Here is a 20122-nt window from a genome sequence, read left to right as displayed (position 1 = left end):
TAGGTTTTTATGGGGAAAGTATCTGAGCCCCCCTCCTTAAAATTTTGCATATGGGCGCCCTTGCTTAAAGGATTCCTTATTATTATTATTATTATTTGTAACAAAATCTTTGTATTGGGCCCTCCATGCTTTTAGTTCCGTATTACAAAGTTGATCTCGACATCAGCTTTTCTTTTCTTTTTGTCTTTCACATTCTGATAACAATCAATTTGTCTACTACTTTCCAAGTACATTCTGATTATTTCATAATATAAAGTGCATGAAACAAAATAGTAACTATAAGTTAAATATATTTACCGGTACAGAAATCGCTCTTCTAGTATCAACATCTTGTCCTTGATCCGTAGCTACAACTTGCAAGGTGATTGATGGTGTTGTTTCACGGTCCAAATTAGCAGCAGCAGCTACTCTAATGATACCCTGTAAAAGATTCAGCAACGGATTTAAGTTCAGAATGTTGGAACTAAAACTGTTTGCGTTTTCTTTCCCTTATTATTTTAGCATTGTATTGAAAGAGTGCAACACCAGAAACTCTCTCAGATCAAAATCAAACCTCAAAAAAAAAATAAATAAATAAATAAATAAATTAAAAAAAAAAAAAATTAATTTGAATTTTGTCATTTTGAATTCAAATTATGTTTTTCGCAATCACGAGTGTGTTTGTGTGTGGGGGTATGTGTGTTTGTGTGTAGGGGTATGTGTATTTGTGTGTAGGGGTATGTGTATTTGTGTGTAGGCATGTGTGTTTGTGTCTGTGTGCAGGCATGAGTGCGTGGACAGTTGTGCGTATGAGTGTTTGTGTGCGTGGGGGCGGGGTATGTGTATGTGTGTGTTGTAGGCATATGTGTTTGTGTCTGTGTGCAGGCATGAATGTGTAGATAGTTGTGTATATGTGTATGTATGTGTTTGTGTGTGTGTGTGTGTATGTGTGTAGGTGTATGTGTGTGTATGTGTTTGTGCGTGCATGTGTGTGTAGTTGTGTATGTATACGCGTGTGTGTAGGATATGGACGCAACCTGGAGACGGTTTTCGCTAGAGGAGCAGTATCGTGAGGAGCCAGTCGACGGTGATGCTGTAGAGGGTGCTGGCCGGAAAATAAAATGATAGGAACGCCAAAAACAGTCAAATGAAAGCAATAAGCAATCGTGATTGCTCAAAAAAAAATCTTTTACCAACACCTTAATGAATTTATACATGATTTTCAGTATCAGTGGCGTCGCTACGGTGGAGGGGGGAGGAGGTGAGGGGACGGTCCGCCCCGGGTGTCACCCGTCCGGGGGGTGATACCCGAAGTGGAATTGCAAGTTTTTGAAAAATATGAAGCTGAAATGCATTTTTATGACTACAAATTTGAAAAATTTCCCCCCGGAACCCCCTCTTTCCCACCCCTCATCATGGAATGAATATTATTGTCAGGATTAGACTCATATTGTCAATACTTAGACCTAGTAGTGACTTCCTCTTATACCAAAAGACTGAAACCCCTTATATTTCCCTGTGTTTGAAATAATTAAGGGCCATCAGTTTTATGCACCCTATTACTTTTTTGACCTCTCGACGGCCTGCACATTGTGTCTAGCGTCTAGGGCATGTTATAGAAAAAGCGTTCATAGTTTTTTATTGTCTTTAGTACATTAGTCCACTTTACATTTCGTAACATTTTTATGAATTCACGTTTACATAGAACATTAAAACATTTTCCTTTTTTTTTGCATTTGTCGGGGGAGGGGAGGGTTGACACCACAAGGTACCATCCCGGGTGTCACCTATGCTAAGTACGCCACTGGCAGTACGTATTATTATCCATACTGAATTAGTAACATTACGAAAGTTGGTGCTAGAAATTTTTTGCATAGTAACAAATGACGGACGATCTAATCAAAATATTATGCACTACAGTGAATTTCCGTTAAAACGAATACCAGTACAACGTAATATCCGTTTGAACGAAATACATTTTCAGTCCCGGTTTAATTTCTAACACATCGCTTGAATTCCAAGGCAACGAAATTTCAGTTACAACGAACAAAATTTAAGGTCCCTTGAAGTTCGTTGTAACGGGATTTCACTGTATTTCCATTGCTCTACAGTACGCTGCGGAGCATGGTAATTCTAACCAGGAATCCATTTGAAGCAAAACAGGTTTCTGGCTGCAGAAATTATTTTTCTTCTAGTATCCCCGTAGAACCAGGGCTGTCATTCCATGCTCGTCAGCTTGCGAGATCGAGATTCTCGCTCACGTGATCGGTTGTGACGTAGAAATGTCGTAAAGTAGCATTGTAATCTACTCGAACTTGCCTTGCGGCTGGGTTCAAGTAGATTAGAATACTACTTTGGGACATTTCTACGTAACAACCGATCACGGGAGCGAGAATCTCGATCACGCAAGCTGACGAGCTTGGAATGACCGCCCAGAACTTACCCAGTTTAATTTTTACCACCCCATGCTTCCCATTTTGGAAAACAAGGTAGGAGTGAAAATATTTGTCTAAAATTTAGGTTGAAAATACCTTTTGGTCGATAGTGAAATCCAGACTTCTTTCACCAAGTAAGGAATATCTAATGATTCCATAATCTCCAGCATCTGCATCAACAGCTTGCACTTCCACTACGCTCGTCCCTTGTGGCGAATTTTCAGGCACCGTAGCATGATAGGATGTCTGAAAAAAAATTAAAAAATAATATTTAACTGCATTATAAAGTACCAATCTCTTTGACAATTAAATGGAGAATTAATTTAAAGTGTGGGATTAACTTATTTTGAAAAATCTCATCTTCTTTTGTGCACAATTAAACAACAATAGTGTAACATTTAGGGTAATATCATTTCACTACAGTTTTGAGAAAAAACATTCAATAATTGTGTTGAAGTTGCTTAAGAGAGTGAATTAAAATTATTACAATAGAGAGAGAGAGAGAGAGAGATGATAAATTCGTTGTTAGTAAACGAATGACAATTGAAATTTTATTAACATTAATGATTCCATAAAAGGTATTGAAGTTTATGAAATAATATTTTCTTATTAGTGTTGTAATGTCTAGCAACACATAGTTAGTTCCGCATTGATACAATGGATTCAACTAAAATTTTAAACTGCATTGTTTTTTAAAAAAATCCTGAAGTTTTACGGTAAAAGTTACTGGCATCTATGTTGTCAGTGACTTTTACCGTAAAATCCTATTTTACTGTAAAATTTTCCGAGAGAATAAACGCGAGTTAAAAAACGCAATATGCGAGAAGCAAGTTCGATCTTGGGACCTTCGTATTGGAAGACGGCTTTGCCGACTACCATACCGATTGGGACACATCAAGTAATGAAAAAATACGGTGTTTTGTGATTCGTACTATAAATCACGTGGTGAATCAATTTACGCGGCAATCCTTTATTTTTTTCGGTACAATTTTCTGCAGTTATTTATTTATTTATTTGTACTGTAAATATTCTATTTTTCAGTAATATTTACCATAAAAGTTTCCTGAATTTTTAATTGTGTATGCTTTACCCAAACACTACCTTGGATATCTATTATCGCGAATTTAAGGTCTAAATTTATCGCGTGACGGAAATACGGTGTTTTGTGCATCGCACTGTAAGTCATGTGGTGTATCAATTAGAGCTGCATTTTTTTATTTTTGTTTTGGTACAATTTACTGTAAACTTTTTCTGTGCTGTAAACACTCCATTTAAGTAATATTTACCATTACAGTTTCATGAATTTTTAACAGTGTGGTATCAAATTCCCTATCACTCACAATGACTTTACCCTTTGAGGCGTAATGGATTTGAGTCCAATTAGCCTTTTATTTCTTTTCTTGAATTGAATTCATCTGCTCTCAGTTTTAAAAAAAAAGCATTTTTTTTTTATTCTAGGCCTTAAAGGCTTAAAACGGACATAATCACAAAAATTAAAAAACAAATTGTTTATCGTGGCGGCATATTTGAAATAAATATGCATAAATACTTACTTTGTCGAACATAGGATCGTTGTCATTAATGTTAATAATTTTTGCCGTTACCAATGCAGTTGCAGACATTTGAGGAATTCCAGTATCATAAGCGACAACTTTAAATAGAACCTCCTGAATGCTCTCGTAGTCAACACGATTCTTTACACTAATTACACCTGAAAATAAAATATTTATTCAAGAGATGTAGAGGAAAATTATTTGTTCAAAAAAAAAAAAGTACTGTTGCAAGTTCCTTTAATTACTTTTGTCGTATCGGGATAATGAATCATAAAAATATGTTTTTTAAAAAAAACAACTCTTTATAATCATTTAATTAATTTATTTTTTCAATTGATTAGTTAACTATTAATCATAATATTTAGTTTGCATTTCTTACTAAACTGTCGCCTCGTGTTCCCAAAGAATAACCACGGCGCTATATAGTTCCATAAAAATAAAGCAAAAAAAAGAAGAAAGGAAGAAAAAGAAGAGGAAAAGACAAACAAGATAGAGAAAAAAATAAGGAAAACCTACAAAAAAAAAAAAAAAAAAAAAAAAAAAAACTGAAACTAAAATTGAGGGAAAAAAAAAAGAAAATACAAAATTAATCAGCATAAATATGTTTAAATACTGAACTTTTTTTTTTTTCTTTTTTGCGTCATCGTTCATCGTCAATTTTTAAAGTAGTAATGAACTCTTAAAAATATCAATTCCATTTTATGCCTCATTCATAGTGGCACGTACAAATTAGAAGTAAATACGGAAAAAGCTTTTAAAGTTTCTTGTAAATATATATCTTCAACTGATAGTGCGCTAATACAATTGGTGAAGCACATAAAATGTATTAGCACTATCGAATGATGGTTGAGTATGGATATACGTTCATACATTACTACAAATAAATGTTGCTTTATTGAAATACTTATTCTTAAATCTAAATAAAAACGGTGTGCAAAACTTGAGCTAGCACTGAAGAAAAATCTAAGAAATAAACAAGTATTGTTATGAGAAAAATGCATGGTTATATTCTTTTTTCATAAACAGATATCTTTTTACATGAAACATCGCCAACTCAGTCATTCCAGCCGAGAACTGCACTTTCGTGCTTATTAGCACTCATTAACCCGGCTTAGGAAGTGACTGAGCTGGAGGTGGAAAACCTTTTAAGGAAACCAAGAGTGCCAAACAAACTGGTAGCTAATACAGAATTAGCACAACCCAGACTGGACAAGAAACAAACAGACTGTACAAGCAAGAGTACAACCCAGTCCTCGGCTAGAATGACTGAATTGGTGGTGTGTTTCATGTATTTCTGCCTTATCCCTGGCTATAAGGCGGTAATTTACTGAAAATATCTTTTTATATTACGGAAAAAAAAGTGATGTGTTCGAAATGAAAAATTGAATTAATTTGAATTTTGACATCTTGAATTCAAAGTATGTTTTTCGCAATCACGAGTGTGTGTATGTAGGCGTGTGTGTTTATGTGTGGGGGGGTATGTGTGTTTGTGTGTAGGGGATATGTGTATGTGTGTGTAGGCATGTGTGTTTGTTTCTGTGTGCTGGCATAAGTGTGTGGGTAGTTGTGTGTATGAATGTGTGTGTGGGGGGGTATGTGTATGTGTGTGTAGGCATATGTGTTTGTGTCTGTGTGCCGGCATGAATGTGTGTTCAGTTGTATGTGTGTGTATGTTTTTGTGTGTGTTTATGTGTAGGTGTCTGTGTGTATGCGTATGTGTTTGTGTGTGTATGCTTTGTGTATGTGTGTAGGTGTATGTGTGTGTATGTGTGCGTGTGTGTGTGTGTGTGTGTGCGTGTGTGTGTGTGTGTGTGTGTAGTTGTGCATGTATGCGCGTATGTGCAGGACATGGATGCGACCTGGACACGGTTTTCGCTAGAGGAGCAGCATCGTGAGGAGCCGGTCGACGGTGATGGTGCGGAAAGTGGCGGTGGGAAAATAAAATGATAGCACGCCAAAAACAGTCAAATGAAAGCAATAAGCAATCGTGATTGCTCAATAAGTATTCGCAATAAAAAGCATTTTTCAAAAATTACCTGAGATGTTATCTATGTGGAAGTATTCGTTTTCTGGTTCAATCAAGTACTGTGCAATATTGGAGTCTGCATCAGTAGCAATGAGTGTGGCTACGACACTCCCTCTTGGCTGTTCTTCCATAGCGTTAATGTGTACTTCTGGCGTTTCAGGTGTCCAAGGACGAGGAAAGGCAGGAGGGTAGTCATTCAAATCGATGATTGTCACGACAAGGGTACCTAAATATTATGATTGATCATGAAGTCTATTTTATAGGTTGGATTACATCGTATATTTTTTTCTTGCTGCAAAATCGAGCTAAAAATTATGTGCGATGTGAGAAATCTTCTGTAATAAGCGCTGAATTACACTTTTTTTTTTTTTGGAAATCTTGCAAAAAATTAGTGTCTGAGCCACAAAATGTGTGCTATAGGTAGGGTTAAACATTATAATTGATCATGAAGTTTATAGTATAGGTTGGATTGTATCGTATATTTGTTTCTTGTTGCAAAATCTAGCTAAAAATTATGTGTGATGTGAGAAATCTTCTATGATAAGGGCTGAATTAAATTTTTTGCTTTTTTTTTTGGAAATCTTGCAAAAAACTTATGTCTGAGCCGCAAAATCTAGACTATAATTTGAATTAAATTTTTTAAAAATGAAATCTATCTAAAATTTGATTGAGATATGAAATCAATCGTTTTGGCTTGCTTATATATTTATTTCTCTTTTGTAAGTCTAGCTAGAAATGAACATTGAGATATGAAATGTATGATGTAGGTCAGATTATATATGTACATCAATTTCCTTTTTCAAGTTCAAGCTAAAAATTACTTTTAAGATATGAAATCTACAATGTAGGGTGGATAACTTATTTTATTATTATTTTTTTAAAATCTAGCTGAAAATTGTGATTGAATTAGGAAATGACTGGCTATATACTTTTATTTATTTTTCAGAAATTTAGTTACGAATTATGTTTAAGACATGAAATCTATGATATATAATGAATTACACTTTTTTTTTTCTAACTCTGAAAACTACAAACCGCATGATATTTAACCCACCATATCTAAACTAAGCAAACTATGAAATGTAGTATCATTCATAAAAATTCCATTTTGCGGTATAAAGTTTCAAATGTAATATTATAGCGACCTACGCAACAAAGTGGAATTCAAATTGCAGTAGAACTTCTCGGTTTTGACCCAAAGCAAAACCTTATGTCTTCACTGGCTTATTATTTCACAAAATTTACAAAACTAATTTTTACCGACACTAATTTCAAATGCATTCTTCGTCGAACAAAGTTTGATGCCAATGGTTTTTTAGTTTCGATTTAAAATCGAAAGAAATTTTGTGTTTAAAACAATACCTGTGCCCGTTTGAGGCGGTGAAGCGCTGACATCCGTAACGACGACAGTAAGTGAGACGATTGCAGCCATTTCTCTATCCAGCCGAGTTGCAACTCTCATTTCACCAGTTTCAGGAATTACATCGAAGAAAGACTGGAAAAATGAAAAAGAAAATAAGCAAACCATGAATGAGTAGATAAATGAAATTAAAGGTTCAATTTATTATTTATTGCATCAAGCAAAGACTGGAAAAATGAAAAGAAAAAAAAGAGTATAACTGATATTTAAAATATTAAGTTTAAAGAAAGATTGGGAACTGAGAAAAAAAATAACGAAGAGGACAATGAGTCATTGTTTTAAGCTATTTAAATCTCAGGCTAACGTGGATATTAGGAAAAATTATTATTATAGCAGGGTAGTGGAACCTCGAAACAGCTCACCGGAAGAGGTGGTAATGAGCAAAGGAGTAGACAGTTTTAAGATGGCCATTGATCTTCACTGGGGATTGTAAATTGACTAGGACCAGTCTAGCTGGGCCCAGAGCCTGTTGCTGGTCGTCACTTTTGTATTAGTATTTGTAAATGAAATCGAAAGTAATGATACTGCTGAAGTATCTCCAGTTAGAATAAGTAAGTCAGTAATCAGTTAGAACTTATAGAACTTTACCGAAATAGATAGTGGAACTCTGCCCTCGGCGGAAGAGTCAAAAATTCGAATTCGTAGGAAATGAGGAGGGCAGTAAGCAGAACTGAGCTTTGTTCTTATGACTAGGCGAGGTCAGGAGCATGGTCCCTATGATCGATAAGTAACATTGCAACTAAACAGTAGAATATAAAACCTCTAATTATGAAATGTCTAGTTGCCATCAAGTAATGCATTTTTAAGCATAACTCTCGAGGCATCTAGTCCTTTCTAATATTACATCAGTTTTACAAAGCCTTATTAAAGTTGGATTTTCTTTTTTATTTATGGAATATACCTTGAATCCCGACACCTGCACAGGCAGCTGACGTCCATCCTTGTCAGTAGCTGTCATTGGCTCCGATATGGCATAAACCAATGAGTCTGGAATGGTGATATCCGGGTCGGCAGCTTTCAGAGTGTAAAATATGTGCCCAACATTCTCGTCTGTAAATGGAAGTATATGACTGAAACATCACTTTTTGAGCTGAGTAATGTATAAATTGAAAAATGCAGTACTGGAGATAGTGAAGAACACTTCATTATAACTTTTTAGTGTAATATTTAGAAGGTCAGTTGATAATATTTGTTAATTTATTGCTTCGGCTGCAGAAAGTTTTAAGTGAGAAGAACTGGAAATTGTTTAAAAATTTCATGATACGGAGGTTAACGTTGCAGCGTTTTTCTCCACTTTTTATTCTAGAGAATCATTTCCGACAACATTTATTACTCGGTCGTGAAACTTAGTTCAATATGTTTTCAACAGTTCATTCCAAAAAGTTGAAATTTGCCATCAATTTCAACTGTGGACTTCAATGATAACTATGGAAAGCTAATCAAGTAACACTGGAGATAGTTAGCCAACGGTGGTGAACAATGAGCCAACGATGGCCTTACAATTTCTGGACATCGTTGGGAAATTGTTAGGCACTGTATCAGATCTTTGGAAAATGGTTAGTTGGCTAATGGTTGCCAAAGCGGACATTGGCAACCATAAGCTCCACCATTGACCAACCATCTCCCAACCGATTGTAGCTCCTTGGGTAATATTAAAGCATTAAGTCGTGCTCAAATTCTATAACTAAAGATAGCATTGCATTAGGGTAATTGGTTAGATTTCATTACTTCAGTTATAAAGTTCAGGATTTTCTGTCCGCTTAAAGATTCGTATTAAAACTGTTTTAAGAATTGGCCACTAGCTCCACGCATAAAAGTTTAATATGTTTTAAATAAAATAGAATTCGTTTTATGCATGTGTTACCGTGAAAGACCAAAATTAGGGAATGTCGACTTTCACCGATGATTTACCGGTGAAAGTCGACGTTCTCTAATTTTTGCAGATGTCTTTGGTGTGTCGATGTTGATATTTACCGGCAAATGTTGGCATTTATCTGATTCCGGACTTTTACAGCAATATAATATACAAAAACATTTTGTGCAATTAATATCTACCAAGGTGCTTTTAAGATTCAAGCTTCCTTCAATTTTTTCAAGAATTAAAATAATCCAGTTCAGATTTCACTCGAGTGAAAGATACTTTCGGAAGCGGATTTCCTTTGTAGCGTACGTCAGAGAGCATATAACCTCTCACTTTACCCCCGAACTTTGAGGTCCTTTAAACTCAGCGGTTAAAGCACTGAGCTAATATCACAAAGGTTCGTGGTTCAAATTCCAGCCACCGACGTATCCCTCAACCTCCACGTCTCAATCCCTCCACATCCGTCCGCCCCATTGACTGGGACGTGATGCAGGGGGAGTAATGTGGCGTACGTCAGACGTCAGAGAGCACATAACCAAACTTTGCCCCCAAGCCTTGAGGTCCTTTTAGCTCATCGGCTAAAGCACTGAGTTAGCATCACAAAGGTCCGTGGTTCGAAACCCATCCACGGACGCGTCCCTCAACCTCCACGTACGTATTCATCTCTTACGCCACATATTGGTGACTCGGCAGCCCAACAAATTGTACCATTGTAACGCAATATGAATAAGATATAAGCACCTCATTCCTCGAGCATTGCTCCCTCGTCTGGCCAACCGATGCTCACATCATTACACGCGTCTCGCTCTGCAGCAGCTACACTCTCAGCAACGACCGTTGCAGCAACAGACACAACTATAACCCCTCATCTGTTAATAACTTTACTAGCTACGTCGCCCGGCTTTGCACGGTCCACCTCGAAAATAAAAGTTATGTCAAGTGACATGTGTTCAACAATCAGGCTTGAACAAAAAAAAAAAAAAATCAGTAAAATTTTGCGGCAGATTCCGGAAAAATAACCAAAAAGGAAACATTTTAAATCCTTCGATTACAGGAGAAGCCTTTAAAACGAAACCCAGAATTTTATTTGCTCATATTCGAGGCAAAAAATGGCAACAGATCTTTCGTCCCAATGATTTTCTTCACGCTATAAATTTTAATAAAAGCATTGGTGTGGAAAGTTGAGATGAAGCACTGAATAACAATTTGAATGGAGGAAAGCCTTCGAAACATAGGAATTTTATGTTGAAATCTAATTGTTAATTATTAGTTTTTATGTTTAATAGCCAAACATAAAGACGGGAAGATTATGAATCCATCGGTACCTGGTTCGATGGTCAGTTCAATGTCGTTCGGGAGAAGTAACCCGGAGATAGATGACTACATACATAGATGAATACATTGGTACATACATAGGTACATACGCTCAGTTTTTAATCATATAAGATTGCTCTATCGCTTCCCGTTCCATCACTTAGGTGGGGAGCAACGTACCGTACATCACAGAGCACATAACCTAACTTTGCTTCCGAGTTTTGAGGTCCTTTCGGCTCACTGAAATTACAAAAAGGTCCGTGGTTCAAGAACCAGATACGGACACGTATCTCTCCCTCCACATCCGTACGCCACACCCTTTTCAAAGGACCGCTATGTTATTACTTTTAGATTTCAGACAAAACGTGCTACAATTGTCAAGCTATTTACTTTTCGAATTTGACATGGATATATCGTCGCCTCAGAGCAACAGTAAGATATCTAATCCCAGAAATAACACTAAAATATCTTACTGTTGCTCTGAGGCGACGGTATGTAGTTTCTATATCGGCTGAGGCGTTTTTTTGCTTAACAAAATATCAATGAAAAGTATTATAATTTTGTACCAGCTGAACCGCTACCATTGTATGTCTCTCGACGGTAACGCCTGAACTTTTTATTTCAAGGCCTATAAAACGGACACCATCCAGGCGTCTACAGCTTAACTTATAAAAAGAAAACTTTTGTTTTTCGTACGTTACGATAACATTATAAAATATTTACCTTCGGTTACTTGAGTTCGTTGTGTGGACGGTGTGAAATAAGGTGCTTTGTCATTGCTGTTTAAAATATTTACTACTAAAGTCGCAGTTCCTGTATGGGTTGGGCTACCACCATCAACGGCAATTATCTAAAAGTATGAATAATTTTAATTAAACGATAAAAAACTATTTAAAAATAACTTTTAATTTTATTTTTAGACATTTGAGACAGTGAGACGCAAAGGGATGTAAGTGGCAAAATTAAAAATTTTGAGATAACCAGTACACATGGTAGGTGGACCTCTCCTTTGTCTTGGGGCAAGAGATGGTACTAGTAGTCCTGGTAGATGCTGCTGTACAGCGGGATTTAGAAGAAAATTTCAATAAAAGCCTACCTAGGATGTTATCTTTAAACGCGTTTTACTCACTTGAAAATGTTCACTTACATCCCTTTGCTTCTCACTGCCTCAAATGTGAAAGTTTACGAAAAATAAAATATCAGAAAATGTTGAATTAAATAATTTATAATATAAAAGAATATGAAACAAAACGTTTTAGAGTTACAATCCCCCCCCCCCTTTCAATGTAAAAGAAATGAGCTTGTGGATGAAAAAACATCAGAAAATATTTTCCTCCATACGCTTTCTTCTTTTTGCATTGAAAAATGGGTTCTAGTAACTGCGAAACACGTGTATGCAGCTTTCCAGCTAATTTGTGAATTAATACTTTGCTTTATATTCTTTTATTTTTCAAGCTCAAAGGTATTGATTCTGTACTTAACTTATAGTAGTCACATGAAGTTGGTATAGTCAAACACTACCTTAATATTGAAATGAAATTTTAAAGTTCGGAAAACATTATATTTAACTTTTGAGAAAAAATTATTTAATAATTAACAAACGAATCATAAAATGTAAATTTTAAAATTCTTTATTGGTGAAATGAAGAAACTTTAGCGTAAAGGGAATTTAGTGTTTTTTAAAATTTGTAACAGTACAGTTTTCTAAGTATTCCTTGTAACTCAGAGGGGAGTTTTTTGATGAGGTTTATTGTAACAGTATAAAGGTTTAGAAATGAAATAGTAATCAAAATATTTTACACTTTTGCTCTGTTTTATTTTAAAGAGCACGATGTGTTTTCTGTGAAATGACAACATTTTAAATTTGAAAAATGCCTACACTTCTTGAATGCTAGAGATAACATTTTGTAGCTACATAATTTGATCATAATAAATTCCGATTTCTTCAAACTTCCGAAACATGTTTGACTGTAACGAATTACAACTTCCTCAAATCTCAGAGACGTGTTTGATCGTAACGAATTCTTAAAACCTCAGAAATGTGTTTGATCGTAACGAATTCTTAAAACCTCAGAAATGTGTTTGATCGTAACGAATTCTTAAAACCTCAGAAATGTGTTTGATCGTAACGGATTCTTAAAGCCTCTGAAACGTGTTTGATCGTAACGGATTCTTAAAACCTCTGAAACGTGTTTGATCGTAACGAATTCCAACTTCTTTAAATCTCAGAAACGTGTTTGGTCGTAACTAATTCCGGCTTCTTCAAATCTCAGAAACGTGTTTGATAAGAATCAAATGAATGCCAACTACAAATCAGTGGTGCTAAACATACGGCCCCGCGAAGCTGACCCATGTGGCCCGCTGTTGTTTTAAAGGTTACAAACGAAAATCACGATTAGTCACAATGTTACAAATTTGGAGCCAAATGTTCAGAAATTGGTTTCTGGAAAGCAAATCCGAACTTCGCCTCAACAACATGAGTATCAATTAATGATAATAAAAATTCTCTGTTAGTAATTTTATTTCCTTTTCCGTGTTTTTTTTTTTAAATCAATAAAAAATATATGTTTTTTAACATTTTTATTTTTGTTCTGGCCCACAGGACTCATATTAATATGAGGTTCGGCTCACGGTTAAAAAAAAAGTTGGGCACCACTACTAAAGGGTGTCCCAAAATTAACGCAAAAGTTGAATTTGCCACCATTTTTTCCATAAATTGTTGGCAGCCATGAAAAAAGAACAATTTGACAGTTGAGAGTTTAGGGTTAGTAAAAAATGTGGTGTTATTGTACCATACAGCTAGAGAGAGTGAAACATTTCAATGACTGCATAAGGCATTTCCTAGTCGCTTACTCTCTCATTTCGGTCATCAGAATTGGCACCCTAGATCGTGTGATCTAACATTTTTAAATTTCTTCTTATGGGGTTATTTGAATTCAAAGGTCTATGTCGACAATCCCACAACCACCCGTGCAATTACCGTGTTGCGATACCGAGCGCCCATAACAGTAACTGCTTGACCAGCCTCAACTTACATTATTTTTGAAACAATTGTTCAATAATGAAAGCGCGTTATTGTATCGTATAACGCTCCATTTTTGATTACCATAAACTCTCAACTGTCAAATTGTTCTTTTTTCAGGGTTGCCAACCATTTATTGCAAAAATGGCGGCAAATTCAAAATCTTGCGTTAATTTTGGGACACCCTTTATAAATGAAATATCAGTTTTATTTCCATCAAATAATTTCAATACAAAAAAATTATTCTTAGGACTTATTTTTGTTTTAATAAAATTAAGATGCATCCTGCTTGTTATAATTAGGCTTGCCAGACGGCCCGGGTTTGACCGGGACAGTCCCGGATTTCAGACAAAACTCCGGTCTCCGGACGGTTTACTTCATGTCCCGGAAAATGAAAAATTCGATAAAAGGTGACCAAAAGAGTCTGAAAATAAGAAACTGAAGGATTATTTATGATAGTTAATTTGTCATTTGTAACATTAACATGAAAATTAATATTGGATTAGCTTGTGACGATTTTTACAGCAAGATGAGAACGCAAAAAGTTCTGGCCAATAGAAATTACATGAAAATATATTTCAAATTTGTATTCCTCATTCGAATAGTTTCTACTTACTTAAGTAAGACATAAAATGTTGAAAATTATTTGCTCGTTTCATGGGTTTTGGTTCACCTCTGGTTTTGGTTCATAGTTAGTAGCCATTTATTCATAGCATGGAGAAGTAACTACCCACTAAAATAATAATCTAAAAACCAAACGAGAAATTGCACCCTTCTGAATACCTGCGACACTGGGGGGTGGGGTGTCCCCACACTTGGGGGCGGGGAGTCCCAACACTGGGGGAGTGTCCCACCTTCTGATATCTCGGTTGAACATTTCAGAAGTCTGGCAAGCCTATAAGTTATAATGAAATTCCCATTTTGTTGCCATCAAATTGTTTCATTACAAAACGTTATTTGAAGAACTTTCTAGTTGCTCCTAAAATTTAGAGTAATCCCATCTTGTTATAGTGAAATTCCAGTTTTACTTCATGTTACATTTGAAATTACAAGAGTTACGCACCTCAATATTGTATTCTCTCCTCCGATCATAATCTAACTTGGTTCCACTTTTCACTGTGATTTCTCCCGACTTAGGATTAATGTAAAAATCGTCAAAGCCTCCTTTTTGGATCCGGTAAGAAATTTCCGCATTGGCTCCTGTGTCCGCGTCTGTCGCAAATACTTGTTCCACTACAGTTCCTATATAAAAAGAAAATATATAAATATAAATGAAAATAAAATGGAAATCCTGCAAAATACGAGAAATCAAATATTTTAAAAACAGTATTACAAAGCTTAAATCTTGTGAAAAAACTGTAGTTTTTCGCTATTGGCAAGGGGAAAAAATAATTTTAATTTTGAAACAAATATGAAGTAAATGAAATACACCGCTAGCTCAATCATTCCAGCCGAGGACTGCAGTTTCGTGCTTATTCGCACTCATCAGCCCGGCTTAGGAATTGATTGAGCTGGAGATCAGTGCAAATTCTATACCTGCTACTAGTTTGTTTGGCACTCTAGGCTTCCTTATGAGGTTTTCCACCTCCAGCTCAGTCAAATCCTATGCCGGGCTGATGAGTGCTAATAAGCACGAAACTGCAGTCCTCGGCTGGAATGACTGAGCTGACGGTATATTTCATGTATTTCTGATTTATCCCTGGCTATAGGGCGGTAACTTACTGAAAATATGAAGTAAGTTTAGAAAAAAAAATCCGCTACAGGAGGTACGTGTAGATGTGAAAAACACCTTCACAAGTGTTATTATTCAGATTGCATAGATGCAACTGTAAAGCGGGTCAGAACTTCAGTAGCTATGTGGCAGTAATGATTACAATATTGTCATTATACTAAAGTAGTAATTGCAAAACTGCAATGAATTATGTGTGCATTGCAGTCAACCATACACGATCAATGATTTATCTGAACACTAGCTGCGTTGCCCGGCTTTGCCCGGTCTACCTTAAAAATAGCCATTACGACAAGTAAAGTATATTCAATAACCAGGCTTAAATGAAAAAAAAACATCATGCAAAATTCCCCCCCCCCCCCTCCAAACAATGACGGCAGATATTAAAATACTTTTTAAAATTAAAATAAAACGAGAAAGATGGATCCCACCAAAAACATTCTGTAAAAAACTAGCCAAGTCTCGATGGAGCTGCTTGTTTATCTCTAAAAAGTAATGAAATCTAGACAAAGTCATGACAAGTCTAAGGTGCCTTACTGCGATTTCTTTATTATTATAGTTAATGTTGTGTGACTTGGTCGTTAAACGTTCTTTATACGTTCGTGGGTACAAGTCAATTTTGTTTACACTTTCTCCAAGTGGCAATTTTCCATCGTCAACGGGTAGCGGTTCTGGCGACAGATTGGTGCAATGGTGTCATGGAGCACCTGGTTTTGTATCCTTGTGTACCCTTTAACGGCCAAGTCACACAACATTAACTACAATAATAAAGAAATCGCAGTAAGGCACCTTAGACTTGTCATGACTATGTCTAGATTTCATTACTTTTTAGAGATACACAAGCAGCTCCATCGAGACTTGGCTAGTTTTTTACAGAATGTTTTTGGTGGGATTTCACTTCTTTTTGTAGAAACATTTAATTAGTGTAATGTTCGAGTAGACTAAAGTTATGCTAGATTAAATTAGAAGATGTGTCCCACTACGCTGGACTTTTGCAATGACAGTCGATTTTTTGATGTACCAATGGTAGAACGGGGCATTACTATATCTCTAATACAGCTGAGGGTTCTTTATTAAATGCTTCAGACTTTCAATTTTTCACATCAAATGAAGCGGTCCACCAAGTTGAATATTTTTTGTAAAGGCTGTATATCGATCTCTAATAGTTTGGTTGGGATCTTATGTTTTCTAATCAGGGTCACTCCAGATCTTCGATTAGCCTAGTTTTTATAGTTTTCCCTTTATGTAGTCATCAAACCCTAACTCTGTACCAAATTTCACCTCTGAGTTTATGGGAAGTACTAGTTCTATTTTGATGATCATGAGTGAGTGAGTGAGTGTCATAAATGCGAAACTTTGCTTTCGCTTAACTTTGGAACTAAATGACCTACAGACTTGAAATTTCAGATTTTAAGTATGTGATTATAGTTTATTGGATGACGAAAATTTCTGCGTTCTAGTCTCATCAGAAGGTTCTCAAATAAGGGCCTGAAAATGCGGCGAAATTTTTCCAGTAAAGGATGGTACGGCAGTGTTTGCTTCGCGCTCGACTTGGCGGGGGCTCTGCCGTGCCCCCAGATTTAGAAAGCGTAACCATGGAAACACAAAATAAAATAAGTGTAAGAATTGAAAATGAGTAAGATGTAAATACATAATGGATTCAAAAAGCGTCACCGTGGAAACGCAAAATAAAATGATTAAAAACTTTAATAGAGAACAGATTTTTGATCTTCATTTAATTCGCTTGTAACTTTTTTCTAATTGAGATAGAGGAATAAATTTTCGATCTTAGGTCAAATTAGATCTGGAGTATAAAAAGCAGCTCTTTCCAATGGTGTTAAAGGGAAAACAGAGGGACAATTCCTTCACTTTTTATTGATAGATTTAATGAAGAAAGTAGTGCCTAAATTTCAGCTGAGCCTAAACAAATTCGAGCTAAAAACGTAAATAACTCCCACCGTATTTAAGTTAGAACGTTGAAAGAAGTCTCCTAGAACGCGGAAAAGTCTATTCTTTCAGCGATATAAAATATTAATGTGTGCAAGTAATTTTTCACCCCTATATTCAGGAATTTATGCGAAAATGGGGTCTAAATTGGAATAAAGAACTATTCATCGATTATTTTTTTTCCGAACCGGTCTGCAAACCTTTTCAGGACATAAAAGAACAAACTGTGAAAATTTCAGTGAAATCGAACAGGTAGTTCTAGAGTTTTGCGAGTTCCAACACACAGACGCTTTTTTATTTTAACTATGTAGAGATGACATATCTGATGTTGCATTAAATATCTAGACTATGGCTTTAGGTCTGTCCGGCAGCAGAATTTCTTTTAGCAGTTGGCGACGCAGATTTAAAAACTCAAAAGCAACTGCAAGATATGCCGACAGTTGATTAAATCGTAAAATCCAAAATGTAAGAAAAATGCTTTAAAAAAAAAAGCTAAAGTTAAAAACTACAATAAAATGCTATCCGTGGATTAAATGCTACAGAAAATACATACGAGTTTTTTCTAATCGAAATGTAAGACTACTTTTTCTTTTAAAAATTTAAGCTTTTTTCGCTCCCAACTATAAGAAATAGTCAGATCATGACTTTCTTAAGCCCTGGTTTCCTAGGAGCGAATCGCCGTTTTTCGGCGTCACTCCTCGCCGAGGGAAAAACTTGATTCATCTGCGCATGCGCGTCCGAGCTAAATCGACGTCGTGAATGGCCACGCCGGAATCACTTGACTTGGATTTCAGCATCACGGCGATGAGCGACGTCGAAGATTGGCGACTTCGCTCCTAGGAAACCAAGGCTTTACTGCCTGGAAAGTCTGTAAATCAGGCGTGCAGTGCTTGACGGACCAGGCTTATACCTGAATTCATATGCTATTTGTCTCAGGTAGTTTTGACGTAGTGGAGCATCAAACCTTATATTGCTTTTTGTACAGCTAAAGAAGAAGGTGAAATGGATCTGAAGTAAGAACAGAATACGTCTTCTCTAATAATTTCGCAAGTAAAGTATGAATGAAAAATATAAAGAAAGTTTAAGAAAAGTTCATAAGTGGTTGATATAATTTTGATTGTGAAAAAAATACGTTTTTTTTCTGTTGCAACTTCACTGCGCTGTAGGTCACCTTACAAAGTTTTAAAATATCGCTACAGTTGGGGCACACTCATAACGTGGAAAGATGCGCCAAAGTGCATCATTTTTATGACGTCATAAAGACCACGCATTGTTTGAAAAATCGGACATTTTAAAAAATTAATTAAAAAATAATTGTTGGGGAAAATGAAGGTATTTTCTGGGTCCATGTTATTTTTTTTGCTTATTCTATCCATTTCAGTGACTAAAAGTAGCACTTTTGACTGAAGGAAACAACCTCATTGTACTCGTGCAGGCCAAGCTGCTGCATTTACAGTAGGAATTTTAGCACAACCCTGACCTAGCAGTATTGTAAAAGCTACGCAGATTCCAATCGCAGCATTATGACGCTGTCAGGTTGGTTTGCCCCAAGTATAGATAAAGTTTTTTAAACAAGGCGTGGTCTTTATGACGTCACAAATGATGCACTTTGGCGCATCTTTCCACCTTATGATAATCAAGAAACGAATAAAAATTGCGCTCTACACTTGCTATCAACCATATCTTTGCCAATACACGTGAGTAAAGATGCGAATTAAATACTTTGCTCTGTGAATGGCAATAGTGATTGGCATTTCATCATTTGTGATATCATCGGCGGAAGCGTATAAACAATGAAAGCGTAGCGATTTAAGTACTTTTTTTTAAATATTAACCTTAAAGAAATTATTTAAAAAATGGTCAGCTCCTATGTTTTTAAGCATGCTCTATTACGTATTGTTCTGTAATTGCAATTTACAACAAAGAGAAAATAGCTGTCCTGCTCTATTACGCTCTTAACTAAACTTTCTAAGAACTGTAACAAACAGAAAACATGAAGAGACTTTAACAAAGCGTAGTTACATAAATATTAAGTACTGAAACAGAAAATATAAATAAAAGCTCCTTTTTAATGAGTTATAAGAGTTAAATTTGTTTTCAGGGGAAAACATTCAACAACAGACTTTCAGCAAAATATTACCTGGTAGAGAAGATTCAGGAACAGTTGCAGCATACATTGATTTCTGAAACTCTGGTTTATTATTATTTGCATCCTGAAAAAAAGTTAAGCTACATAAGTAAATAAAATCATGGAATAAGAGTCGTTAGCTGAAAGAAGCTTAAATATTTTGTGCAATGACACTCTGAATCACCAAATTTACCTGCTTTTAATTTTATTTATGTTATATGAAACATTCAATATCAGCAAAGAAAAAAACAAAAAAAGATGCAAATATATTGTACCCGCACAAAAATATAATAGAATAGATTTGCCGAAACGACTTTCTGAAAAAATCCTTGAAATATTTATTTGGATCATAGTTTTCAACTTAATATTCATTATTTAACTTAGCTGTTTATTTATTTTTTTTTTAATCTTACCTTAACAGTAATCTTGACTGTAGTTGTGACTACTCCATTGCCGCCATCACTAGCTTGCACAGTCAAAAGTATTCTGAATGAACAAAAGAGTTATGTTTATAGATAATTTAAGGGCATAAATTAAACTGGATGTTTAAATTATTTTCTCATCTTTAGCAAAAATTCATTCGAACATAAAATTCACAGAAAAAGTATAAATTTTGGGAGCATAACTTCTAACATGCGTACATGCGATAGCACTATCCACTTTTTTGTATTCGCGAAAAAAATTTCACCCAAAAATCAGCCTTAATTT

The 20122-nt window shown here is 35.5% G+C and overlaps 1 protein-coding gene across 1 annotated transcript in view; it reads right to left on the bottom strand.

Annotated features, from left to right (window-relative positions):
- LOC129221061 (cadherin-87A-like) overlaps window positions 1-20122 on the bottom strand; it is a 92651-nt gene that overhangs the window by 38130 nt on the left and 34399 nt on the right. Inside the window, exons 17-26 of the mRNA XM_054855499.1 lie at window positions 19828-19900; window positions 19427-19499; window positions 14674-14852; window positions 11312-11438; window positions 8315-8463; window positions 7356-7488; window positions 6004-6219; window positions 3968-4125; window positions 2511-2660; window positions 298-420 (exon numbers count right to left, since the gene is read on the bottom strand). Of these exons, the coding sequence (XP_054711474.1) occupies window positions 298-420; window positions 2511-2660; window positions 3968-4125; window positions 6004-6219; window positions 7356-7488; window positions 8315-8463; window positions 11312-11438; window positions 14674-14852; window positions 19427-19499; window positions 19828-19900 (1381 nt within the window). The remainder of the gene's footprint in view (window positions 1-297; window positions 421-2510; window positions 2661-3967; window positions 4126-6003; window positions 6220-7355; window positions 7489-8314; window positions 8464-11311; window positions 11439-14673; window positions 14853-19426; window positions 19500-19827; window positions 19901-20122) is intronic.

This window comes from Uloborus diversus, chromosome 4, assembly GCF_026930045.1.
Source record: "Uloborus diversus isolate 005 chromosome 4, Udiv.v.3.1, whole genome shotgun sequence".
NCBI classification, from domain to species: domain Eukaryota; kingdom Metazoa; phylum Arthropoda; class Arachnida; order Araneae; family Uloboridae; genus Uloborus; species Uloborus diversus.
Note: the sequence above shows the minus strand (reverse complement) of the source record. Positions and strands in the feature narration are given on the sequence as shown.